The 26,302-nt window shown below is 50.8% G+C and overlaps 1 protein-coding gene across 14 annotated transcripts in view; it reads left to right on the forward strand.

The window, feature by feature from the left end:
* CACNA1G (calcium voltage-gated channel subunit alpha1 G) overlaps positions 1–26,302 on the forward strand; it is a 152,626-nt gene that overhangs the window by 69,442 nt on the left and 56,882 nt on the right. For 7 of the 14 annotated variants that reach the window (XM_087750479.1, XM_087750491.1, XM_087750477.1 and 4 more), the window contains exons 11-19: positions 12,875–13,026; positions 13,562–13,747; positions 14,911–15,025; positions 15,762–15,917; positions 20,214–20,282; positions 21,195–21,221; positions 23,110–23,203; positions 23,802–23,986; positions 24,132–24,578. In XM_087750479.1, the coding sequence (XP_087606605.1) occupies positions 12,875–13,026; positions 13,562–13,747; positions 14,911–15,025; positions 15,762–15,917; positions 20,214–20,282; positions 21,195–21,221; positions 23,110–23,203; positions 23,802–23,986; positions 24,132–24,578 (1,431 nt within the window). The remainder of the gene's footprint in view (positions 1–12,874; positions 13,027–13,561; positions 13,748–14,910; positions 15,026–15,761; positions 15,918–20,213; positions 20,283–21,194; positions 21,222–23,109; positions 23,204–23,801; positions 23,987–24,131; positions 24,579–26,302) is intronic. The other 7 variants (XM_087750482.1, XM_087750478.1, XM_087750484.1 and 4 more) reach the window with 3 other exon arrangements.

Here is a 26,302-nt window from a genome sequence, read left to right on the forward strand (position 1 = left end):
GCTCGGGGGAAATAGGGCAGCAGGGTGCTGGCCTCTGCCCCGGCCAGCGGTGCGTCCCAGCAGGCAGCTGGATGGGAAGAGGCAGATTTTTGTGGTGGTTTTTGGGTAACAAGGTGAAGGGAGCTGATAAGTGTGGGGGGACTCCAGACACTGTGGGTGGTTGCTTTCTTTGACGGTATTTTGAAGCTACTACTGTTCCAGATTCCTTTCTCCCAGGCATTTGGAGTGAATAGCGGAGCTTGTTTTTATTAGTTCATCTGCTCAAAGTGGCGGCAGAGAGCAGAGAGGTGTTTTTCTGTAAACTTGGGAGTCTTATAGTCTGCAGTTTCATAATCTGACAGTTATGAGAGCAGGAATTAGAGGGGAGAAATGCTGGACTGGGCCTTTCTGCAGATTATAAACACTGAAACATATGATTTTTTTCTTTTAGAAGAGCCTTTCCTAAAAGTGCAAGTGATCAGCCACGCTTATCTTCATAGGCTCATGTTTGCAAAGACGTGAGGGGGCTTGAAGAGTACTTGACTCCATGACTTTCTATATTAAGCTCTCTCTTTATTTAATGAATATTTACCTCTGGGGCTTTTCACATGAGGCCACCCTGGGCACTCCGGGCTATATTAGGATAAATACTTTCAGGACATGTTTTATGGTGCCATGTCAAAAGCCTTGTGTTGTTTACCAGCACCTTGCCAGAACGGGGAGGACATGCTAGCAGCTACTGTGTGAGAGGATGGATGGGCTCTGGGAGGAGGAAGGCTTCTGCCCTCCCATCTGTCCCCAGCAGTGTTGGGTGGGATTCAGCAGCTCTGGGACCACCAGAGCATCCTGGACTTCAGAACATGAGCTGGTCAGCTGAGGTCCTCGTTATAGCCAGGGGAGAAAAGTATGCTCCTCTGGAGGCTTTGCATCTCACCTTGGGACAGGCATCCTGGAGAGACCTGCTTTTCTCCATGGAAGATGCCTAGAAGACTGAAATGGCCTTTAGAGTCATTTGCTTAACAGAGTCATCAACCAGAGAAGGCCAAGTTGGGATATTTAGGATGAAAGTGGTGGTTTGAAGGCACATCAAAATGAGTGGAAATTTGGAGTGTGTTGAAAACACTGGCCCCCACCTCTTGCTGTTTATTTGCATTCACCCATCAGTCAACCTGGCCAGACTGAGCACCCGTGGCCAGGGGTGCTGGATGCACATAGCAAAGGTAGCTCGTGTTCCCAGGAGCTCATTTCCTACCTTAGGACCTTCCATCCCAAAGCTCTTCTCCATAGACCACCTTCCACAGTAAAGTCATTGTCAACAAATATTTTACCATCGTATGGCTGGGGGTTCAGGAGATGGCTTTCCTCTAAGCTCCTGACATGAGCTTGCTGACTTTCTCCCTCAGCATCAGGTTGCTTCCACGTGGTTCCCGCATGTGCATGAGCCGTAGGTACACCTGACCGGGCTTAACTCTGCCTGTTCAGCCCGTCCTCCCCACCCGTCCAGCTCCGACTCTTGCCTTGCTCACAACTGCTGGGTTTAGTGGGAGGAAAGCAGAGTGGTTTGAGGTGCACATAGCACTCACCATGTCGCTGCTGCTGGGCAGCAGTGTGAAATTTTCCATCAGGGAAATGACAACCAGATTGCTGCGGATTATTAATGTGACTGCTAAATAGCTTGTTTTTCTACGGAGATGAAGCAAAATGCAGGTAGAAACTATTAGCTCTGGGTAGAGGAATATAAAGGTGATTTAAAGGTAGACTCCGGGGGATTTTAAATACACTGTTGAACCAATTGACTGATTCGCCTTAGGGAAGCTGAGATTCTGTGGCGCTGTGGGTTCAAATGGCTAGGGCTTTGCAAAAGCTTGTTCTGCCATAGAGCGGGAGTAAAATGTGCTGCTAAACCAGAGGGTTTCTGTGCTGCTTTCCCCCAGCCCTGGCTGTAAGCCAGACTGTGTTCCATAATGTGCTGCTTTTTTTTTTTTTTTTTCTCCAAATCCTTCCTTGGAGTGAAATGCAAAGGCTTTAGTACAAGGCGTGATGTTGGACTCCTCAGCAGGGGAAAGAATTCAGCAAGGGCTTCCTTGAGGAAGGGCTTTGGGGTTTTGTTTTTGTTTTTAAAATCTGGTTTGCATTGAGCTGCCTGGCTGTTCCGATTTTCCTTGTCTGAACTCACATTGTACAAACTATACCCTACATATTCATTTGTTTAAATAGCGCTTGAATTTCAGCCGCCGTCTCTGCGGTGTTTTGCCATTGTTAACATAACAAGAGACTGGAGAGTCCTGCATTGGCCTCCCCAAAGCTGCAGTCAGTTCAAATCCATGGCTGGAGCTTGTGGGGACGTGGATCTAGAGTGGCCCAAAACTCTGGTGTCTCTCAAGGAAAGACGAGGAAATCGGTTCAGACCTGTAGAGAACCTTTTGGTAATTCTTAAAAGCAAATTGGAGAGATGACGGGGTGAATGGGACAGCACCCAAGGAGAAAAGCTCATCACCCATGGGAGGCAATTCTTCAAGGAACTGGGAAGAGGCGATGCCTGACATCCCCCCAGCAGGAGGGTAACTGGTGGAGCACCCCCAGCTGCAGCAAGGCGTTGTAGGAATCCACAAAGCAGCGGTGCCCCAAGCCAAGGTGTGCAAACTCCGTCTGCGGAAGGCAGGAGCAGCCTCAGCCCATGGCAGTGTCTCAGGCTGAATTCCTAGTGCATCCCACTGCAGGGGCCCAGAGTGTACACGGCACAGATGATGTAAAGTTGTCACTGGTAACATTACAATCTAATGGCCGCTGCAGCATGGAAATATCAACCATCTGCGCCAGAGTGTCAAAGGAAAGCTTGCTGGCAAAATGCATTAAAGTGTCTATTTATGTAAACAGTCGAGGCTGGAGAATATGGGAGTCTTCCTAATCAGCGTCAGAGGACGTGAAATTTTCAGGTGTCCAGGATGATCGAGAGGGGAGGTGAAGGGTCAGTAACTGCAGCAGCATTAGAAAACCTGCCGGCGTGGAGGAACCATTAGGCTCCAGGTTCGAGCATTAATAATAGTCACCCAAATGGTATTTATGTACTTCTGCTTCTGCCTGAATTCAGTGTGCAGGGAGGAAGGTAACTGAAAATTATTAGCTGTCGTGACACCCACTGATTGATTTCTCTATGCGGGAGGAAAATTTGATTGCTCCATGGAGAAGTGGTGTAACGGAGCTGGACAGTGGGGATTTGGCAGGCTGGTGCCCCAGATCTTGGGGTGCTTGAGCCTGTGCTAGTGTCCAAAATCCTGGGCAGGCTCAAGGGGAGCAGGTCTGGATCCGTTTGTGAGCACTGCCTCAAGAAATAAGCGTGTTTTGGGGATCAGAAGCACTTTACTCCCAGGACTTGGTGGTCAAGAGCATCCTAATCTCCACCAGTTTCAAGCCAAGTTGAACATTTTGCTGCTGGCTGCTGGGGCGGTGGAGGGCAGCTGCAGATTTGTTGGGCATATGGAGGCTGCTCCTTTGACATCCCTATGTGCCAAAATGAGATCTTGCCAAGCGCTCATTCGCCTCCCGAGGAGGCTGTGGAGGATCCGGGGATGAGCTGCAGCTCGCAGGCTGTGTGCTGCCGGGCTCACCCTTGTCTGGCTACATAGGGCGGTCGTGGGCAACACCGCGTCCCCTCCAACCTCCGCGGTTCCACATCAGGTCGATCCAGGACATCTAAATTTTGGCTTCTTTCATGTGCGCAGATTTGTGTCAAGCCTCCAGGTCAGGAAGGAAGGGAATCCTTTTTTTAGAAAATATTTTTGTTCTCTCTTGCACCTCTCTTGAATTGTTCCCTGTGGGTGCAGGGACTCAAAGACCTGTCCCACATCCAGGCAGCAGCTGGTGCTGCACCAGGGGCTCTCTGCATCACACACCGATGCAAACCGGTGCTGTACCCCCTTAGCCCTGCACCCCGGCAGCTTTATTCCAACCGTGGCCTTAATAGTCCAGCCCAACTTTTCTCCGTGGTGAAATTTCTGATTTGATGCTTCCCTGTATGAATCTGGTTCATTAGGCTTTGATTCAGGAGGGCACTTAGTCATGTGTGTGCAACCCTTTTCCCAGACAACCTCCATCTGCCCCAGGCTCTTCCCGGGAGCTCGCAAGGTCCCGTGTTCATGCACCGTCTTCCTAGAGGTATCTCCACTTCCACATTGGTCCATATCCCATGTCTCTATTTAACTCCATTACACATCTCTCCAGCCCTGTGCCAGCTACTCTTAGCCAAGCGATCAAAGCTTTGGCAGCGCAGCGAGGCTTTCCCTCCCTCGGCATCTGCTGGCTTTGCCCAACGCAGGGCTTGTAGCTAGCGTCAACTTAATTTCTCCGCGCTACAGCTGCATAGGGCACTCCCACGGTAGGAAAATGAGGTGGCCTATAGATTTGCACGTGCTGTATTCAATTAGCTCCTGCTTAAGCAGAAATTACTCTTATTAACGGTTTGTTGTTGGAGACTGGAGGAGTCAAGTCAATGCTAATGGAAGTCATCGGAGCTGTTAATCACTGCGATCACTGACTTCAAAACCAGCTCTCTGTTTGTTATTGGGGGTAGTTCTTTTTATGGACCTTGGGGATTCTTCCGCTCCTCAGTGATTTGAAGGGTTTATGAGGTCTTGTAGGAACTCGCGTGTTTTAATTGACTCACTCACGAAGCTCTTTTAGAGTGTCATGCAAAATACAGGGGTGCCACGGCCCTCACAGTCATTAAAAAAATGAGCCGTGCCTATAAAGCAGCCTCTATCCTGGTTCTGGAGATGGAATGATTTGAAAATTAAATGAGATTTCATGCAACTGGAAAGTGTATGGCTTTTTTATCAGATAATTCAGTTCTCTGCATACTTTAGGGATGAGCCAATGTGGATTCCTTGACATCTACTGAAGTTTTCTTCAGCTCCCTGGATGGGGAGCCGTAAGTGTCAATCTTTTCCTGTTAATTTAGTTCAGAGGCTGGAAATACTCGGACTGCCTTAGATCCTATCATTACAGCTGTTGTTTCAGCTGCCATCCGTACCCTCTTGTTATCTCTGCTCAGGCAGCGTTGAGAAGAGACTCCAGCTCGGTGAAATGGGAAAATGATGTGTGCTCTTGAAACTCGCTTCATCCCTGCGTGGATGAAAAATCGTTGCTCTCTGCAGATAGCCGGGCATTTCTCTCTGCTCCTTCTTTGATTATTGTGTGGTTGTTCCCCTTGGGTGGGAGCCAGCAAAGTCAGCTAGAGCTTCTGGAGCATCCTCATCTTGCACCAGCAAACGCTTTCGTCTGTAAGCGCTCCTGATTTCTGATTGTCCGTTCTTTTCCCCAGTTCTCCTGGTAGAGGCTGGTCCCAACGCTGGTGGTGCCCATGACTCTGCCCTGCTGCCACCCGTGTCCTCGCAGAGCCCCTTCCCACCCTGCTCAGCCCCCAGTGGGAGCAGGGACAGGAGCCGAGCACTTTTTCCCTCATCTCTGCTGGATTTCAGCTCTTTGTTATAATTGGTTTTTTGCTGATGTTAGGAAACGGCCGGCTTTCCCCCCGTGGACATCTGTCAGCATTAGAGATAGCGTTACCGGCATCAGAAACCCGGGTTCAGCAGAACTGTGCAGAAGCCATACAGAGACAGCCTTTTTCTTTCTCTTTTTTTATGTCCTCCCTCCCCCTGGTACCTTCTCAAGTCCTAATGGGAAGATAAGTTTCAAACTTGGTTTAGATTAACTAGAAATAGAGGGCTTTAAATCTCAAGTACTTACAAGGTGTGACCAAGTGGAAATGCAGCTTTTGTTCAGCTTAAGCTCCTTCAAAACCTGGGCAGAGGGATGAGCCAGTTCATGTTTTTCTTGCATTTTCTGTGATAATATTCATCCAGAAATCTCAAGCTGAGAGAGATAAGGAGTTCAGGCGAGAATATCTGCTGTGCCTCCTGAGAGCGGTAAAGAGAGCCCAGTCCTAGGGCTTGGGGGAGGAGAGCATGGTCAGCAGGTCCTCTTTATGGTCCTGGGCAGGGATAGTTCATGGCAGGTCCCTTCAGGGTTGGTTGATGCGGTTCTCCATCGTGCTCGGGGCTCGTCCCCTCATTTGCACCCTGGGCTCGGGGTGGACGGGAGGCAGAGGTGCATGGGGACATGGCCCTGTACGGGCAGTCGGGGCCAGGGAATTCGGTTGTTGGCTATGGTTGCTCAACAAGGATGTGGTGGAGAGGAAGGTCTTGCACCAGAAGGTGCCATGTCCTTGGGACCCAGCTCCTTCCTTCTGCAGGTGTGGGGTGGGAAGGGACATTTGTTAATTGGAACGGGGAAGAATGGGTGGAAGGTGAGGAGATGAGCGGCGGTGGTGGAAGGGGAGTCCTTCCTGTGCAGGCAGCTCCACTTTCTCTGAAATGAAAGCTGTTTTCCTCCCTTTCTTACAGCATTACTTGCCGTGGCATGAAATGTTCAGCCTCCATTCAGCCTGTAACAAAATCCTCCTTTCCCATGCGGTGATGGGATGAAACTGGACTTGTTTGCTTGTCTGTCAAAGTCATTTCCTTTTAATAAATGCCTATAAATCCTGAACTTCCCAGCAGTCCTCCTCCAGTCCACCGAGCAGCGAGCACGCTGCCCTTTCTGTGTCTCCAGCCCCAGGAGGAGCAGAGCAAAAACTGCTGCAATCCTGCTACTTTCTGAATTGTTTCCGTTAGCCAATTTGGCAAAGGATGAGTAGAGAAAACCTATCAGTCTATCGGGCTCCGATTAAGCATGGCTCAGGTTCGCGCTGCTGGACCCAGGACAATAGCTAAAGCCCGATGCCTTTTAAGGAGCCCCAAAGACAATGAATGTCATCGCTGAAAATATGCGTGGATTGAGTTTCTATTTATAAAGTAACAAGCAGCTCTGGAGCTAAGAGGAGCTGTAGTTACTGAAGGGAACCAAAGCGGGTTTTCGGATGGCCGTGGCTCAGCGGGTGCACCAAGGCAGGGGCAATAACGTGGGTGCGATGAGGGCAGGGCATGGAGAAGACTCGTTGGTTGACTGAGGACATGGCCATGAACTATAAAGGATGGAGAACTGGGTATGGGAGAGGGCAAAAGAAGGGCACCTCATTTTGTTAATCAATAGCTGCTTCTGTTCATCAGAATTTCTTGCATTCTGCTGCAGGACTCATGGTCTGGCTCCCGTTTCGAGGCAGACCTGGTGCGTGTCTGCACCCATGCGGAGGGTGGGGAGGATCTTAATGGAGCGGAGTCAGGTTGAAAATCGCATCTTTGTGTGACCCATTTGATTTTTTTCTTATGTATATATATTAAAAATCTGCAAGTGATGAGTCAGTAAAATATTGTTGGTGTTTCCTATGAAATAGCTGAGGTCGGTATTTTCTTTCTGTGTTATTTTTCCTTAGTTGCCATGGTAATGATTTCAGAAAGGTTTTATTCTGCAGCCGTTTGAATGGGTTAGAAGTTTTCATGGCCTTCTGGATCTGCTTGCAGAAGCAGAGCCCTCGGGATCAGGAAGGATCTGCCTCCTGGCCGGTCACCCCATCCCTCCCTCTGTGCTGTGGCGAGACGGAGTGGTTTTTCTACTTTATTTTATTGTTAGCAAGGTAGAGGAGAAGGACCCTGGGGTGCTTCTGCTCTTTTGTGCTGACATCCCCAGGGGCAGGGGCTGGGCAAGACCAGGCTTGGCTGCAGCCTGGAGCTCGCTCCCTGGGCAAGGGGGAAATGGGGATGGACGGATCCATGCCAGCCGTGCCCACGGCGCTGGGTGCAGGTCTGATAATGATGATGAAGAGCCTGTGCCGTGCCTGTGCCTTATATGGGTCATGGCTGGAGGAAGGCAGGAGTAGAAGCCTTGTAAGCTCTGTGCACCATCTGCCAAGGCACTTGGTTGCATTTCATCACGCAGCAGGGCTTGTCTTTCAGGAATTGGGGAGCACAGCCCCCGGGGCTTGCACTTTTGATGTCCCCAGCCCCTGTCCTTACCTTTTTCCCCACTCATCGCCTGCAGCCTCTCTTGCTCAGCAGACACTTTGCAGCCCCGTGCCCGGGAAGGAGGAGCATGTGCCACCGTCTCGTGCCCAGGTGGAAATGGAGCACGTCCCTTCTGCTGTCAGAAATGTCGCTTGTGAGCTTCTACTCGGGTTAAAAAAAAGAAAAAAAAAGTGAAAGAAATGCGTTACAGCCAATTTTTGAATGCTGAAAAAGGGCAAGGCGCTGGTCCAGCTCTGAGATACCCTTCGAGGCAACATTTAGTGCCTGGGGACATCTTCCCTTGCCTCCTCCTGTCCCCCACGGCAGCGCCCTGCTTGGTGCCAGGCCAGCTCTGCCTGAAACCTCCAGGCAGGGTGCAGAGAGCATCCCCTCCTCACCACCACGGTTTGCACCCTGCCAGGCAGGGTTACGTCTGGGCGGGCGCCCGTGGCTCGCCTCCTCCCCGCCGCCTTCATTTGCCGCGTGGTGTTTATGAGAGATGCTGCGCTGTCGGCTCTTATTTCATGTGCTGCCAGAGCTTGTCAATGTGCTGTTTGGTACATCAACAAATCGACACTACACAAACAGAGAGCTAACAGAGAGTGATTTATCCAGGACACCACGTCTGTGTGTCCAGCAAGGCGAGATGTCCTGGAAACAAAATTCAGTATTTACCGAAGACTCATCAGAAGAGCTGGTGTTTCGTGCCACAGCTGAATCGCGCTTGTATCTCGCTCTTTCTGGGTGTTGCTCGTTTAATCATAGGATGCTTTCCTTTTTAATTAGTCACTGCTGCTGCTGATGAGAGAATTAGCAGACTCTTCTCTTAATGGAGAAGCTGAGGCAGTGGCAGATGTGCTGCAGTTGGGGTGGTGGGCAGGAGGCTTTGTGCTGCAAAGAAACCCCAGGGTCTGCACCTTGGGTTCTGCTTCCCTGCAAAATGCCCTTTGCAGGGGGGTTCCTGGAGGGGTTTGTTTTCCAAATATATCATTTAGTCAAAGAAAGGATGCCACCTCCGCTGGCTGCCGTGTTGTGGCCCTCGGATGGGAACGCTGCTTGATTTTTACTGGTTCTTTTCCTCCACGCCCGGCGAGGACCCGTGGAGCTGGTTGTGGGCCGGGAGTCGGTGACTCCCCCAGGTACATTATGTCTAGAGCTGGTCAATGTTGTTTTGATTAGACAGTTATTGTCAGAAAATGGCAGTTTATCAAACTTGAAGCTGTTTGTGGGAGGGGAGCTGTTTCAGTGAACTGGCTTAAAAAAAAATTATTGAAATACATTGAGATACTTGAAACATCCATTTGAACAGTTGGGGAACAAAAAGTTCCATGTTCTTCTTCAGGCTGACTTTTATTTATGTTTTTTAATTTCAGTTGATTTACAGTACAGAGCAAACGGATAAGGGAATAGGGACTGAAATGGAGGGGAGTGCTTTCAAAATTTTGGGCACAAAGTGTTTTAGTTCGCCAATTCTGAAACTCTGCATTCCTGTTCGGAAAGGGATGACAGTTTAAATTCCCACAGGAGAGAAAAGGCGCTTTCCTGCTGTATTGTAATAATATCTAAGGAAAGATGTCTCAGACACGTTTGTGATTTCTCTAGAGCAGAAGCATCTTATAAACAGTATTATTCTCTATGTGCATCTATGGCTGCATGGAAATCCCGTAGCTGGCATTCTCAGAAGTGTTTGAATCCCCAGTGCCTGGCCGTGATCCCCTTGAGCAGGATCACGATCTCAGCCCACCTCTATTTTTATAAATTTTTTATAAACAATCCCCGGCAGTGCTCGCGGCAGGGGTCCGGGCGGGCGCCCCATGGACTGGCGGCAGCGATGTGTCCCTTGAAAGGGATGCGGAGCTGTTGCAGGGGGCTCGTGAGCTGCCCTGGGGACCCCCACCCCCCCCAGCGGGAGCGCTCCACAGCCGGCTGCAAAATCCTCTGAGTAATTCGCATGGCCCCATCTCCACTGTTTAGGGATGTGTTTTTTCCTGAAGCAAAATAACTCCTCGATTTCAGCTGGGTCTGGTTGTGGTGTGCTTCCAGCAGATGCTTGCCTCGCCCTCCCCTGGCAGAGCTCCAGGCTGCCCTGGAGACCCTCCTCTTCTGGCTGGGTAACAGGGAAGTCTCCCCTTCTTCTTTCAAGCCGTTTTGGCCATTAATCTTAGATTTTTGGATATTAATTCTCACCTCTGGTTCAGGAGATCCCACCCATCATCTTTATTATGGGCACCCAATGTCTCAGATATTAACAACCATTTCCTGCAAGGGAAGTGGAAAAGAGTACGCAGAGGAGGGGGGGGGGCCAGGCGGCTTTTTCGGGGTGAAGCAGGGGGAGATAGATGGATCCGGCGCTGCTGCGGGTGCTGGGCATCACCACGCTGCATGGGCTGAGCCGTGGGCCTCCCATGCTGATGCCAGGGGTATTTGGGGCTCTTGTGGGCCGGGTGGGCTGGGATGGATGTTTCATGGGCTTGGGGGGCCACGGCCCTTCTGGGGGGTGCTGGGGGTCCTGGGAGAGTTGCAGTGTAAGTGCTGTTCCCCACGTGGCTCCCCATGTCACCCAGCTGTGCCCTGCCAGCAGGTCCCATCCCGATTTATACATCCCAATAACGCCTCCAACCAGAAGGTGCTCATGAAGTGTGAAGTTTCATTAATCCACGTTATTAACGTGACATCCCTGCCAGGGCTGGTTGATTTTTCCATGTGAGCCCCCGCGGGGAAGGGATGCCGCGGCTGCGGGAGATGCTGGGCGCTGCTCACGCATCAAGGGACTTAACCAGGTTGCGCCTGTGAGGCAGCTTAGATTTGGCAGAGGGGGAACAGAGGGTGGAAATCAGCCTTCGGGGCCCGGGTTACCGGCACTGATGGATGAGAAGGAGAGCTTCCAGGAACACGTTTCCTTTCCAGCTGTATCGCTGCGGTAATGATAGCGCAGCCTGCCTCGGTGCTGGGGCACTCGTGAATGAGTTGGCATTTTTTTTTCTGACTAATGTAGACTTTCAGCTATTTGAAATTGTCCTGAGGTGCAGCTTGACATATAAGTTCTTGGCCTATTTATTACTTTGTGTCTGAATGTTCCCATAGGTATATGATTTTTAAACCAGGGCTTCGTTTAATATCGGGAGCTGGAGAGTTTGTATTTTAGCTCTAGATCAGAGAGGAGGTGATTTGGGCTGTGTGTTTGGTGTGTTGGGCAAACTCTAGCTAAGGGATCCGTTCCTCAGTGAGGATGTTTAAGGTATAGGAAGTGTTCAACACACCTTTATTTTCTTTTTTATTGCTTTTTCTTTTCAATGCTGCTGTTTCCCCCTTTTTTATCCTGTGACCGTTGCTGTGTCATCACAAGCTCCCACCGGTATTAGTGCGAGTCCCCAGGGATTACACTACCATGCTGAGACAACATCAGACCAGTTTGGGTCCCCATCTACCATTGCACTGGGTTGGAGGAACTTGAGCTGCAAGGGCTTGGCCAGCTGTGCCTGCAGACTTCAACCCTAAGAAAGAAAGAGTTGAATGCCCCCATGGGTTTACCTGTTTATTTCCCAGCATGTATCTGTGAAGCCTTTGGTCGCTGTAGTTTCTTAGGGCTCTGAAATGCAGTTGATCAAGTGTTGATCCTGCCCCTGAGCCATCCCCTTTCCCGGCTCCCGTGGTGTTGGGTTGGGGTTGAGTCACCTCATGGCAAACCCTACAGCTTGTGCTGCAGCATGTGCCATGGCGTGGCAGCTCCTGGTCTGTCGTAGGAAGTTTTTGGCCAGCCATGAAGGTGTTTCATGTAAGTGGTGGGAGCAGTCAACAGCACGTGTTGCACATTGGCTTCTGCTCGTGGCGTAGCTGCCATGAACCTGCACATCTGGCCATAACCCACCATGGCGCTCAGGCATCTAAAGCCGCGGGTCGTTATACGTGGGGATTTAGAAAAGTATCCGAGTGAGTGAAGTGCCAGACTACCCCTCAGAGGAATCCAGCACCCAGTGTGTGTAAGGTGTTTTGTGAACCGTGCCAGCCCACTGCCCGCAGGGTGCCTCGGTTGTTGACACGACCCTGCAGCCATCTCCCAGCAGGACGCTGTCTCTTGATTTTAAGGAAGCCTTTAAGTAGAAACATGCAGTTGCGGCCATGTGTTGAGGTTAAATAGGGAGAAGGGATCTGGTACTGCAGATTCTGCTCCTGTCTTTGCCACTGACTGATCCTAAACAGACTACGCCACCAGTTTTTGTCTTCTGCCATATGTTTTCCAATAATGCCCGCCCACCCACCGGGGAAAGCACAGAGCTGGGTGTCTGCAGGCATTGTTGGGAACCCTCTATGAAATACGCTAGAAAAACATGAAAGGTATTAATTTAGTTCTAAGATTACAGGAAGTCTGTTTGTTAGGTTTTTTCCGTACCTCTATTTTTATATTGCCAGTCTGAATTGCCAGGATTGGGCCCTTCCTCAGTCGCAGTATTCAGGGCTTCCTGATGATGAGGTTTTTTGAGCCATTCCAGTTATACCACCTCAAATCTCTGCATTTGAAAATCTTAGCTTAAATCTTTTGATGAGATACTAAATGAAAAGGCAGGCACTAAAAGGATATTTATGTGAGAAAATGGCCCGACTTTCCCTCCTGCATAAGGAGAATTGGTTTGGAGGATGTGAAAGTGTTGAGGCTCAGTACACGCCACCTCTACATAAACCTCCTGAGGTGATACTAAAGCTGTGATTAATGTGAAGTCCATGTCTGGATTTACCTGCTCAATTTACAACGGATGTATAAACCTTAAATACTCTGATAGTATTTTTCTTCGCTCTCCTGGGCTTTGAGTGAGTTGTTATCATTTTCTTGCTGCGCCATTAGCGCCAGTATTCCTACACTTGCGGTACTGGGGCTTGTATTTCCAGGTGTAATTTTGGATATGCCTAACAAATGGAGCTGTGCTGTTTACTGTGTCCCTTTCCTCCTCTTCTTTCCCCAGCCAGAGGAGCTTACCAATGCCCTGGAGATCAGCAACATAGTCTTCACAAGCCTCTTTGCCCTAGAGATGCTGTTGAAAGTCCTCGTTTATGGTCCTTTTGGATACATTAAGAATCCATACAACATCTTTGATGGGATCATCGTGGTGATTAGGTACAAACCCAGAGCTTGCTTTATGCGTGTTTCCCCTCGTTTGGCTGTTTAATTAAACAGAAAGTAATGGAGAGTGGGCATAAATACCTTCCTGTGAGACTTGATACTTCTCTGCTGTAAATTAATGCACTTCGACACGACTGCTAATACATATCTTGGGGTTATTTTATGGTCATTTTAGAGAGAAGCCCAAGTAGAAAGCTATCAGGCCCAGTGTCCTGGGAAAGTCTGGGATCCAAATGGTACAACCGGTGCCTTATGAAGTAGCTGTCTGGTTTTTTGGCATGGGCAAAGGCTGTAATTGCCCCTGCAGCTGCAGCCACTGATCTGCAGGCGTGTTTTTGACACTCTAGTGGGGCTCTGCTCTTTGCAAGCCTGGATGGAGTCCAGCTCGCTGGGGCCATTGGCAGTGCATCTCTCTCCGCTTTCCATCCCTCTTGTCTCTGAATTTCACCCTCCCTTTGCTTCCTCTCCTCCGTGCCTTTGCGTTAGGCTTTGCCTTCTCACCCTGCAGTGACCTTTTTTCCTCCCTCAGCGTGTGGGAGATAGTGGGCCAGCAAGGCGGGGGGCTCTCGGTCCTGCGGACCTTTCGGCTCATGCGAGTTTTGAAGCTGGTCCGCTTCATGCCAGCCCTCCAGCGCCAGCTCGTAGTCCTCATGAAGACCATGGACAACGTGGCCACGTTCTGCATGTTGCTGATGCTCTTCATCTTCATTTTTAGGTGAGCGCTTCCCATTCCCAGTCCTGAGGTTGCTCTGGGTTTTCTGGGTGGGATCCCATGGCGCGGTGAGGAGATGTGAGTCTCCATACCAGGGCATGGCTGAGCTGAGCAGTGCCAGAAACAGCATCGCTGGCCAGCGCTGGCGATGGCTTGCTGCCCTGACTAAATTCTCTTAACTCTGGCCAAACGAGACATCTGTCTTTGCGAGATGATTTACAAGGAAAATCTTTCAGCTGGATGATTCCTTGACATCACCCCAAGACAGCTGTCCCGTTCCTTACCGACTAGCAGAAAGCCTGGTGCTAAAAATATTGCCAAGGGGAGGGTGATGTTCCCAAAATAAAGTCAGCCATGGTGGTGCTTGTGCTCTCGTATGGCCTTTTCTTCTGAGAAGTGAGGTTTTGCAGTGGAAATGTTAGAAATAGGCTTGGCGTAGCCCTGAATTTTTGGATTTTGGTCTAGATTTTGCGAAGAACCTGTCTCCTGGTAACAGCCAAGTCTGGTGTTCCAGCAATCCAGGCACTGGGAAGGCTGAAGAAAGCCAGTCTCATCCATGGAATGATGTCCCTTCTCCGAGTGGGACGTTTCACTCCAAAGACACCGTTTGCAGCCGTGGTGCTCAGTAGAGCTGTAAATAATTTGATTCTTCAGGTTACTGGCCGAGAGCAGGGGAAAACAAATTATTCTTTTAGTATGAATCTCAAATGAAAGGTATTCTGTCTTCCTGTCAAAATTGAAAAAGCTGGTTTAGGTCCCCTGATATGTCTCATTCAGGCATTTCACAGAAACCCTTTCTGTCTTCCTAATTCAATTTAAGCACATTTTGCTAAAAATGTGTCATTGCAAAACAGAAAGTCAAAACATTTTGTTTAGAAAATGTTGAAACAAAGTGTTTTGACTTAAAAACAAAGCAGAAGAAAAAGAAGGAGCTGGCATACTTTTTGTTTGAAACTGTTTGACAGATTTGACCCAATTTCACAACCGGTTTGCGTGATCTTGAGGTGTGTTTTTCAGCAAACAAATGATTCATCTTTAAAAAAAAAAATAAAAAGAACTGCCCAGGTGAAATCAGGAGACACGGTCAGCCCTGCTGTACGGCTATTAGTTTTTAATAGGAGACTGATGTTGTCTCCTGTTGAGCCCCTGCTTTCCCTCCTGTGCAGCATCCTGGGGATGCACCTCTTTGGCTGTAAGTTTGCTTCGGAGCGAGACGGTGACACGCTGCCCGACAGGAAGAACTTTGACTCCTTGCTCTGGGCCATCGTCACCGTTTTCCAGGTACCAAATGGAAAATGCCACAACTCACGTGCGTTTTGGGGTTGCAAGGGCTGGGGTCATTTTCCAAAGCGTCTGACAGAGCTTAGTGAAGCTCCTTGCCATGGAAGAGAGAGGACCCAAAACCACAAGTGCAGGAACACAGGGGTTTTCAGACCGTTTTCTGGAATAAATCAGAAAGCTAATGAGGAGGGGCTGCCGAGGTAGGAGGCTCTTGCATTTGCAGAGTATGGGCTGGGTTGGTGAAAGTTAGTGTAGAGGATGGAGATGAAGAGGAGGAGATCAGGACCATTTGCAGTCATACCTCGACAAAGAACAGAATCTGTTTTAAGTCCATAATTGATACGTGCAGTTTTTGGTTCTATCAGCTCTGAGCTCTGTAACTGCTGGATCTGTGAAGGACTTTTAGCTCTTCTGGCTGACCAAAGGAAAGGTCCGACCCACGCGACGTTGCACTCCCTTGCGGCTGAATGCGTCCCTTGGTGTGGGTGGGAGTCGGGGCAGTTTGGCAGGGTCCTTACCGGTAGCATGGGTGTCACAGTTACTTTGGTCCTGTCTCTTCTCTGGCTCAGAAGATGGCTTGGGCCAGATTTATTCTCCTTTGGTTATAGCTATGGTGGATACCCCAAAAGTGGGATGCTCATTTGGCCCGTCCAGAGCACAGATACCCAGCCAGGCTCAGGGAAAAGGGCACACAATCCTCCAGGGTCTCCATTTTCCTGATACCCTTCCTCTGCAGATTTTGACCCAGGAAGACTGGAACAAGGTCCTCTACAATGGCATGGCATCGACCTCCTCCTGGGCGGCTCTCTACTTCATCGCTCTCATGACGTTTGGGAATTACGTTCTCTTTAACCTGCTGGTGGCCATCCTGGTAGAGGGTTTCCAGACGGAGGTAATGTCCTCACGCTTGTGCCTTTGCTTTCTTCTAAAGTTTCAGGGCCTCCAGATCCTGGTATTTGATTTCTGAGATGGACAGCAATACGTTTCCAAGAGTGGTACTTGAAAAAAGTGGGGGAAAATACTAGGTTGTCTGTCTTTTTTATTATTTTTTTCTTTCTTAGCCACCGTGCAATTTAATACAGCAAGCCCTCTAAATGAAGGGCTTAAATGAAAAGCATTGTTAGCATTAATGCAGGAGTGGGAATTCAGCGGTGAGTCAGGCACTGCGGATGGGATTGCTGCTATGACAGTGTCTTTGAAACAGTTCTCACCGTGTTTGTCAGCCAGATTAAAAGCCCCTCCTGAAAACTTACCCAGGCTGGTAAGAGATTAGTGACACGGTTATCTTTTTTGATGGTATGTGTTCATGGAGCTCTTCCTGCATCCAGCCCTGCAATGCTCTGCACGTTTTCAATACATGATTTCTGGTCTCTGCTGGCTGCTTCCTCGGCCTGGGAACCTCCACGAGACATCCTGGATCGCTGGAGGCTTTCGTGGAAGGGCAGGGGTCACTTAGCTTTGAACTCAACCCTTTTTTTTCATCCTACTGCCTTCCCAACTGTCCAGCTCGGAGCGAGCGAGCATGTTGCCTAGTCCCCAGAGTGGGGGACCTGCGATGCCCACCCGCTTTCTGCAAAAATTGTCCGACTGTCCAAGGACATCAGTAAGGGGAGGGGACCTTTACACCCTGCCCAGGGGGCTGGAGAGGTAAATATAACCTAAAACTGCTCGCTGGGATCTGTTTGCATAGGCTGCGCTTTTACACAGCGTCTCTGATTTTTATAAGCATTCTGGGGTGACTAAATATTATTTAAGATCTGTTGCTTGTGTATCGTAATATCCTACCACCCTATGAATAGATATGCACAGAACCATTTTTATTATTATTATTTTTGGAGCACAGTTTAGAGGTAAATTAATGGAGTCGTACCAGGAGACAGCAAGAAGAAATTTCTTTTTTGTCGTCTCTCTCCATGTTGGTGCTTTTCTTTTTTAATTGTTATTGTTGTGCTGTTTCTGTCTGTAAATCCCCCCTCCCCCTGCCATTCAGCCGAAGGGAAGGTCACTGCCACGTTCTCCCGAATAGCACAATGTTCCCTTGCCCGAGCGAGAAGAGGTAAAAAGCTCCTTGTCTGCTTGTGATGACGGCTTTGAAACAGAACCTTTGTCTGTTCCGTCTAGCAAATCGATTCTCTGAAGGTTGCCGAAGTGGGACATCACCTGCTGCACCCGCTTCTTGCAGAAGGACGTAGCCTTTAAATGCAGCAGCCCCTTTTCCAAGCCCTGGTCCTCGAGGGAGGCTGACACCTCTGGTCCTTGGCTGAGCCCAGTTTTTCATGCTCGAGCATCCTCGTGCTCGCCTGCTGGCATGCTCCCGCTCCCGCACACCCAGCTGCCGCGCGCCTGTGTCCCTGGGCAGCAATTTATCCCACGCTCGCTTTGCGGCCAGCTGGTACCATGGCATAACTCCCTGTAAATTCATGCCCTGGCTTAATGCGCTGCGATTTTGTTCCAATAACCATGTTCTTGAGGGTACATCTTCCCTGGAGTCAGGGGAACAACCTCCAGCACCCCCCAAATTTGCCTGTGGCTGGTTTGCGCGGCAGGGCTGCCCCATCGCCTGCCCCTGCTTCTCCTGTGCCGGGGCAGCGCCGGGCTCGTCCAAGCCAGCTCCAGCATTTCCCTGTAAGCTGCAAACGTGCTTTAAGTGCAGTGTAACTCGGGGAGTAACTTCTGATTCAGGAAAGCAGTGAGACAGCCTGAAGCCAGCGATGCTCGCGCCAGTATTGAGAGGCGAGTGCAGGGACCAGGATCCAGCGCAGCCTCTGAAGATCAGCCCCTCTCTGGCCAATTCTGCCCAGCCACGGCAATTTCAATGAACTCGCACCAGATTTCTGTGATTTGTGACTCTGATTACAGTGCTATTTTATATCTCAGGCTTTGATGATGGGCATTTTAATAATAATCTTCCTTCCACATCCTTGTTATTCTGCGTTCTACGCGCTCCTCCAGTAGATAGCAATGGGATCAAGAGATCCCTCTGCTCAACCCAAGTTTTCCGCAGCAGACAGGGAGCAAATGTTGTCTGGAGGTCGGGAGCCAGGTCTGGCCTTGCTGGTTTATGTTTATTCAGCTTTGCTGGTGCGTGTAGCTTTGCAAACAGATCTCATTCTGGTTTTTGCTAGCCAGCACACAAAGGATCCTCTCCTAAGCAGAATTAATAGAGAGATCATCTCTCACTGTAAACAAACCCCAGCGTCCCCCTCCCGGGATTGCACTTGACCCTTCTTCTGAGTTGGGGTTGGGGTTTTTTTTGGTGTGGTTTTTTTTTTTCCCCTTTCTCCTTCAGATTTCTGGGCTGAAACACAACCCTGGGGCTGCAGCCTTTATCTCCCTGGTCCTTGAGCGCCTTTCCTCAATCTGCAAGCACCTCGTTAATTTTGGTGCATGGCTTTGCAGCCCCAGTTGCTAGGCAGCAGATGTATATAAGCAGTTGAGAAACAAAAAGGACCTGTTCCAAACTTTAAATACAGAGCAATATATTTTGCAGGGTTGAGTTTCTTTCCCCCCCCCCCCCTTCTTTTTATTTGGTAACCTGCTTCTCTCTTGCAAGAGGCGCGCACAGGATTTTATGCAACGTGGTTATTTTTGACTGTGTGTTCTCCGATTTAACTCGAGCCTGGCGTTGGTGCGGGGAAGGTGAGCAGGGGACTCTGTTTGATCGAGCTGCTAATTTGAAATTGCTGCCTGACCTCTCGGGTCCCTGCCCTGGGGAGTTCTCTCTGAAGCAAGCAATGACTCCTCTTTGTCAGGCATAAAGCTCCTCTCCCGAGGGACTTCCTAACAATACTATCTCCAAAGCGTATTCTTTCATTGGTAATCCTCCTGGTTTCGTGTCCCCTTGTCCCCAGCCATCCTCACTCGTGGGTTTGTTCCTTCCCCTCCTTTGTGGCCCCTTCTTTCCCAGGACCCTCCTCCAGCACCGCCATCCTTTCCCCTGCGGGGAGGACATTACCTCCTCTCTGGAGGTAGCATCCTCGGAGAAATACAGACTTTGACTTCTTCTTGGCTTCAGCCAGAGGGAACAGTCCCTTCTCCCACCAGTAGGGATTTTGGATGGTGTGTTTCTTGTGTCCCTTACCTTTTGCATTCCTATCGGTTTCAGTGGGATTTTCCTTGGGAAGGAAAAGTGTTTCTGTGTTTTCTTTCAAAGGCTTTTCCGTGTCTCTCGCTGTTACAGCGAAAGACTTTAAGTGTCCGTTACATGCCTAGCAAGACACCGTTGGCCCATCCAGATCCCAAAGCTGATCGGTCTTCCTTAAGCTCTTCATCCCAGCCTAGAGTGGGATGAGTTTTGCATCCCATGTAGCAACCGGAGGAAAGATCCATGGCCCTGTAGGCAAGAAATCAAGGTGGTGGGACAAGCTGTGCCCTCCTGCCGCAGCGTGTAACTTCCCGCAGCCCCGCAGGACGGGGTGCGGCCACGCTGCCGAAACGTGCCAAGAAGCGTTGGCGGAGCCACCCCGGAGGACGGGGAAACACAGCGAGGTCACAAACGATGTGTTGCGTTCCCAGTGGGCAGGGAGAGGCTGATTTCTGGTGCTGTGAAGAGGTGCTGGGGCCACTCGTGTGGCAAAGCCCCCCAGGATGGGGCTGTGCCCCCTTGCCCATGGACCCCTGCCGCCTTTGGGCACCCCGCTGATTTAAACGGGTGCCTCCGCTAACGGGGGTGAGGAGAGATCTGAACTCGCAGCAGGTTCTGGTGGCTTTCCTTAAATTAGGTATTTCACCTGGCTGTAAGAGGACTAATATTGTGTTAATCAAACATTCATTAAAAGCCTCCATTGCTGCTTAATGAAGGCATAATAAATAAAGATCCTATTATGCAGCTGCAAAAAAAAATAATAATCATGTTTTCAATAATTAGCTGGTGTTTCATTAGCACAATTATCACTTAGGAGCTGAAGAAAGCTCTGTTCGAAACACTTAATTTAAAGGTAAGGCTGGTCCCTTCGAAAGGCTTCGCTCCACCTGAGATCTTCCACCCCTTCCCTGCGCCGAGCGGAGCGGGCACCCCAGCCCAGCTCTCCATCGCGGCCGCACGCTGCCCTTCTCCCCCTTCCCCTTTCCTTCCCTGCCTCTTCTCATGTGTTTTTTTGATTCCCTTCTCAGTCCTGCTGTTGAAACTGTGAAAATTGAACCCCTCCTTCCCCTTCCTCCCTCCTCCCTCCCCCCATTTCTCCTTCAGGAGATCTCCAAGCGAGAAGACGCGAGTGGGCAGTTAAGCTGTATTCAGCTGCCTGTCGACTCGTCGGGGGTATGTACGCAGCACATCCCACCGCCCGCCGTGGTTGTCTCTCTCGTGGTGCCTGGTCACACGCCGTGGTGCTGTTCTCATTGTAGTAGCTGTTGTTCTTTTGGGGGTTGTTTGGGTGTTTTGGGGTTTGTTTCTTTTTTTTCCTTTCTTTTTTTTTGTTGTCCTCATTGTTGAGTCAGCCTTGATTTTAAGTCCCTTCCTTCTCTGGGGGAGCCAGGTAAATTCAGGTGGGTGCTTTGGGGCAGCTGATGTGGCTCCAGCCCTGGCTCCACCGACCCCTTTCTGGACGCCTGCCCTGGGGAAGGCTCCCCGTGGGGCTGTCACAGCCCCTCCACAAGCGTGGTCACATCCCGGGGACCTCCCTAGGGATGCAGACGGTGATGCTAATTACTGCGCACGCCTGCCAAGCGCTCCCTCCATCACGCAGGCGGAGGAGGGTGCCCGGGAGCGAAGGGACCTGGAATCAAGCCTGTTTGTGGACACGTGTGGGGGGACCCCTGTGCTCGGCAGGACGGGGTAGGACAGTGGCAGCTGTGCTGTGGTGTGTCCCAGAAAGGCTGGCCGGGATGCTGGGATCTCCAGCAAGATGCCGCGTTACAGTGCAGCTCAGGATATGAAATGGTCCCATTCTCAGGTCTGAGGAAGCCGTGGATCTCCGAAGTGCAGCACACTCCAAACTTTACTCTTCTGCCAACCTCATCTTTCTCTTTACCACTCCCTTCCCTTTCTGTCCTTTCTGAGAAGTCTGGCTTTTCCTTCAGCACAAAAGCCCTTTCCCATCGTATCCCAGTGTGTCAGTCCCCTTTGGTACAGGCTGGTTTAGCCGTTGTACAGTCTGGTCCATCTTGATGTAGCCTCATTTCCCAAAAGGATTTTAACTCCCTGTTCTCTCATAACCCCTTTTCTATCCAGAAAGGCAAACTGGGAGTGCAAGAACAGGTAACGGGCAGCAGCCCCGGCTGCGAGATGCTTGCCTGCACCGTACTGAGTCTGGCACGTGGTGTTTCAGAGGGGATGCTTTCTGCCCTCCAGATGTGGGGTTTGGTGCTGGGTAGGGGGGTGGGAAGTCCCCACGTAGCTCTGCTTTTCCATTTTGGCACACATCTCATCATGCACCCTAAAAGTTTCCTTTGGGCTGTTAAAGAGCACTCCAGGAATACAAATTGCCTAAAATTCTTCCCGTTATTTATTCCTTTTTAATAACCCGTTAGGGAGAATGAGTAATTCCTGGCAGGCCCCCTGAGCGGCTGAGCCGGGAGCCTCCACGGGGAGCGTACCTGGAGCCAGCTGGAGCCCCTGCTCATACGGAGACACGGTTTTGACTCCAGCGAAGTTCAGGCCAGCCTGACTTTGCTGCTCCCCCTTGCAAGGTGCATGCCTGACCTTCCCAGTCTGTGCCCTGCAGGATGAGCTTCCCCGAAAGCACAGAAGTCCTGAATCCTCGGGAGGGGAAGTTATGATCCAACACTTCACACTCGCTTTTGCCTTAAAAACATGTGTCTGAGAGCATCGAGTCTGCCTGGGAAAAAAACCCTTAACTGTTTAGTGACCCCATGAGGGAGTATTAGGGCTCGTCCCTCTGGGGTTTTGCTTAACAGAGAGATGCAGGGCACTGGACCTCGTGTCGGATGCCATCTCTTCCTTCCATCCCACGCTGGGGCCCCTCTGGGTTTTTACAGCCAACAGGTACCCAAGCACCAAACCTCCACAGCACTGGCCAGGGCTCCTGGGGACGCAGCTTAGCCTTGGTGGGGCTTTCTGGGGCTCCTGGTCTCTCCCAGCTGAAGTGAGGGTCTGCTTGGCTTCTTTCATCCCAGCATCCTCCCTCCCTTCCCACCTCACCTCTCCTCCCTCCCGACATACATCGTGACGGGGCTTGGTGCCCTTTGCCAGAGCAGTGGTTTCAGCCGTGAATCCTCCTCTTTTGGATGGGCGTCATTCTGGCGAGCACCATTGCCTGTTGGGTGTATCCTGACTATACCACACCCTAAGTGCCTTTCTGCAGTGCCAATGGACAAAATCAGTGGGGTGCACAGGGACGTCCCTCATCGGGTCTGTGCCGCAAGACCGAGCGAGAGCCCGGGCACCACGCTCTGAGCAATGGTAAACCTCTTCTCTCTCCTCCCGAGGATGGGCCCGTGACAAAGCGGGCAGCTCTCGCTCAACCCCCGGCGTTCGAAATGATACAGCGGAATTTAAAATCCCCAAAATGATACAGTGTAAATCTCCAAAACTTCTGCTTCTGTTGTGCGTTGCAGCTGGGAGGGGAACAGCCACCCGGGGCAGTCGTTGTCAGGTTCTGCCTCCTGGATCCTGTCTGCGCTGGTGGGGCGGCCATCGACACGTGCCCATTAGCTGCGTTGGAAAGTCAGGGTCCCTTGTGCCCCTTCCGAATCCTGGATTGCTTCACTGAAGCATCACTAGACAGAGCCACACACAGGGACTTTGGATCCATAGTGTATAAATTAAGAGAGATGACTAGGGTCAATTTTTGTCCCAAAATTGCTTATTAGATATCTGTCCTTCCCTAGTATCTGCCCAGTATGCAACTCCGGCAGCAAAAATTAAGCAATGGTTTGTTTTTTTCTGATCCCTTTCTGGGACCGCGTTTGGAGCCAGAGGCAGTCTGTCTTCCTGGTAGGAGGTTAATTAGTCTGTGGTATAAATATGTGCATGCGTCATTTTGTGAAAGGTGATGTTGCATCGTGGTACGAAATTCAGTGGATCTGTAGGTGTGGTGTTGGAGACGGGAATCCGTTTTTTCAGAGGGGTGTCCATGCACCGCAGCCCTTCGCCCTCCTTGCTGAAGCCCTCTGTTTTGCTCCAGGGTGATGCTTCCAAGTCTGATTCCGAGGGGGACCTCTTCCCCCGCAGCCTGGAAGAGGAGGGAGGACTTAAGAAAAACTTGTCAAATCCAGCCTGTGAGTAACAACCCTGGGAGGACGGACTTTTCTGCAGAAACCTCGCTTTGCTCTGAAAACAACGTGTCCTGAAGGGAAGAGCCCTCCTAGAGACAGAGGTGTAGTCCAAGCCGTGGCACGGTCGACCAAGGCCAGCAGGCTTGTGGCGTGGGGTTGGATCGTGGGATGCGGACAGAGATAGATGGCATTCAGGCTGTAATCTCCCCGCTGAGCCTGCGGTCTGGACTTTCAGGGTCTCTCTGCAGGGGCACAAGTGGAGGAGCCACGGGGAAGGAGGATGGAGGGAGCCCGGCATGGGCAGGAGGTTCCCAGGGTTGGAGCTGGCGGGTGTTGGTTGGAGGGTTGAGGGGCAGCCGATGACAACGTGCATCTGTTCTCCTCTCTTGTTGGTACCTGATCCTATTCCTGATTTACATCCATCCCCCTGCTCCCCTGCCAGGCTGAAGGATGGGCTCTCAGCTCTCCAGAAGGGCTTTTTGGCCCCCGTACTCCTGATGCTTGGAGGAGAGCCGTCCCTGCGCAGCTGCTTTGCCTGCCCGCGAGCAGGTTGTAGATGTGCCCTTTGAGGTGTGACACCTAAAACTCTTGTGTCTTCCAGTGATGGCCCTGACTGACCACCCAGAGCTGAAGAAGAGCCTGACCCCGCCACTCATCATACACACCGCTGCCACGCCAATGCCCATGCCCAAGAGCGCCATGTTCGGAGACGCAGCGCAGGGCTACGAGTCCCGCCGGGCCAGCGGCGTCTCCATGGACCCCGCCGCCTACGAGCTCAAGTCTCCGGTACTCACGTCACCTCCTCCCGCAGATGCTCAGCACGTGTCCGCTGGGCTTGTGGGGCTGTCTGTCCATCCATCTGCTCCAGCTGGTGCAGCAGCAGCCGGGGGCGGGTGGCACAAGGCTGATGCTCTCCCTGTCCTTCCCGCAGCCCAGCGCCCGCAGCTCCCCGCACAGCCCCTGGAGCGCCAGCAGCAGCTGGAACAGCCGCCGCTCCAGCTGGAACAGCATCGGCCGGGCCCCCAGCCTCAAGCGTCGGGGTCAGAGCGGCGAGCGCAGATCCCTCCTCTCCGGAGAGGGGAAGGAGAGCTCGGAGGAAGGGGAGAGCTCAGATGAGGAGCACTCCAGCCGGGCCGGCAGCTTCAATGGCTCTTTGCCTCATCGCATGGAGTCACTGGAAACAAAAGGCTCCTTCGACCTCCAGGATACCCTGCAGGTGCCTTCCCTGTACCGGACCAGCAGTATGCACAGCAGCCGGACCTCCGCCTCCGAGCACCAGGACTGCAACGGGAAGACCTCTCCGGGTCTGCTGCTGCACCAGCTCCACCTGGATGACCCCCGACAGGACTGCGATGACTGCGATGATGAAGGCAACATGGTAAGGAAACGCCAAACGCTCATTTTGGGCTTTTTTCCTTGTCAAAGTGATGCGCGTACCTCTCTCAGGAGCGCACGTGTGGGTGCGAAGCAATGGCCCGCTGCAGGGGCTGGGCCTCACCCGTCTCTGGTGGGTCTCTGAAGGTCTCTGAGCTGTGGATGCCACCAGAAATGGTGTTGGCATCTCATTAAGTATTTCAGTGCAGTATCAGATGGTTCATGATGCAGAGATCGGGGCAAAACTCCCTAGGTTCCACTAAAAGGTGCAGAGCAAAGGCTATCTCTTGGAAATATATGCTTTTCTTGTTTTATATTTTCTTTTAAAAAAAAAAAACAAAACAAGTAACTTTTCCTATTCTCCAACAGCTATTCAGCTTTCTGCCTGCATGCACAGCAGCAGACAGTTTCTGTTGACACCAACAGGCAAGGAAAGGGCAGGATTTGGCCCCACACTCCCGTGGCGGTGTTAGTCCCGTACAGACAGTGGTAATTTCAAAGGCTTTGCATTAGTTTCAATACAAAGAGTCATTAGTCGCATAAGCATCTCTCTTTTACGGTCCTGAAAATTGCCGTTTAGGAAATGTTAGCTAAAAGGGCTGCAAGCGCAGGGAAGGGATGAGGGTCCCTGGCTCTTCTTCCACATGGATGTTTGTATCTTAAGGGAATCAAAGGAATTTGGCTGCTTTTCCAAGGTTTTTGCATGGCTGGCAGAGAGGGGCTCGAGCTGGGCAGCAGGATGCTTATGGGGACTGTCCCATCGGGATGTCCTTGGGACAGTTTTGGGGTTTTTTAGTGGTTTCTGCCCTTCCCGGGTTACCTCTTTGTTTCACTTTACCTTGTTCTCAGGCTTAAAAATGCAGTGGTCCGATGTGTCATCCCCAGGGGGTAACTCTGTTTCTGTTGGTGAAGCAGATGGGTTTTGGCTAGAGCCACGTGATGGTAACCGTGCCAGTACTGAGAAGGTGAAAGCCGCAGCTTGTGGACGTGATTTTACTCTATTTCACTGAGTTTGTTGAATAAAAACAGAATTTGGAGCATGTGAAGGGATGCGAAAGGCAGCGGTGACTCCAGAGAAGGAACAGGAGGAGAAAGAGAGTTAGTGCTGGCAGAACGGAGTCGCTCAGCCGTGAATCGCCTTTAAAAAAAGCCATTATCCCGTTACATCTCCAGCATGGATCCTCAGCCTGGGATTTTTACTGATTGTCTTAACCTGGTTTTTAACCTCCATAAAATAAATTGAATTTTTAAGAAAAGGAGCAGTAATTATTTCTGGGAAAAGTACTATTAAAAGTGATCAAGAGACTACGCTCTTTATTGCTAGCTAGGGATTTTTTCTCATGCTCCAACATCTGCTGCTTTTTCCAGCTCACCTGGTCCAAACATCCCGCAGGTCCCCTCTTTTCCCCCTGCAAGATCAGAAGCCAGCAGCCCCCCTCGCGCTGGACATCGCGTGATGGGACGTGTCCCTCCTCTCCCGTCCCACCCAGCCCCGCAGCCCCAGCCAGTGCTGACAACAGGCTGGTGAATAAGATGCCTGTTTTTAATCTTTATCACGGCAGCTGCTTTTAGCGTAAACCAGACATCTTCTGCGTGCCAAGGTCTTGGCAATGTAGGGTTAGACCAAAGGTCCCTCAGTCCGCTCCCATGGAGTGGTCAGAAACAAATACCTAGGGAAAGAATCAGCAAAATAGGGTAAATAAATTGTGCCCCAGCCCATGGTAGAGC

Source organism: Nipponia nippon, unplaced genomic scaffold (assembly GCF_047370975.1).
Source record: "Nipponia nippon isolate SJK-2023a ecotype South Korea unplaced genomic scaffold, ASM4737097v1 scaffold_14, whole genome shotgun sequence".
Lineage (NCBI taxonomy): Eukaryota > Metazoa > Chordata > Aves > Pelecaniformes > Threskiornithidae > Nipponia > Nipponia nippon.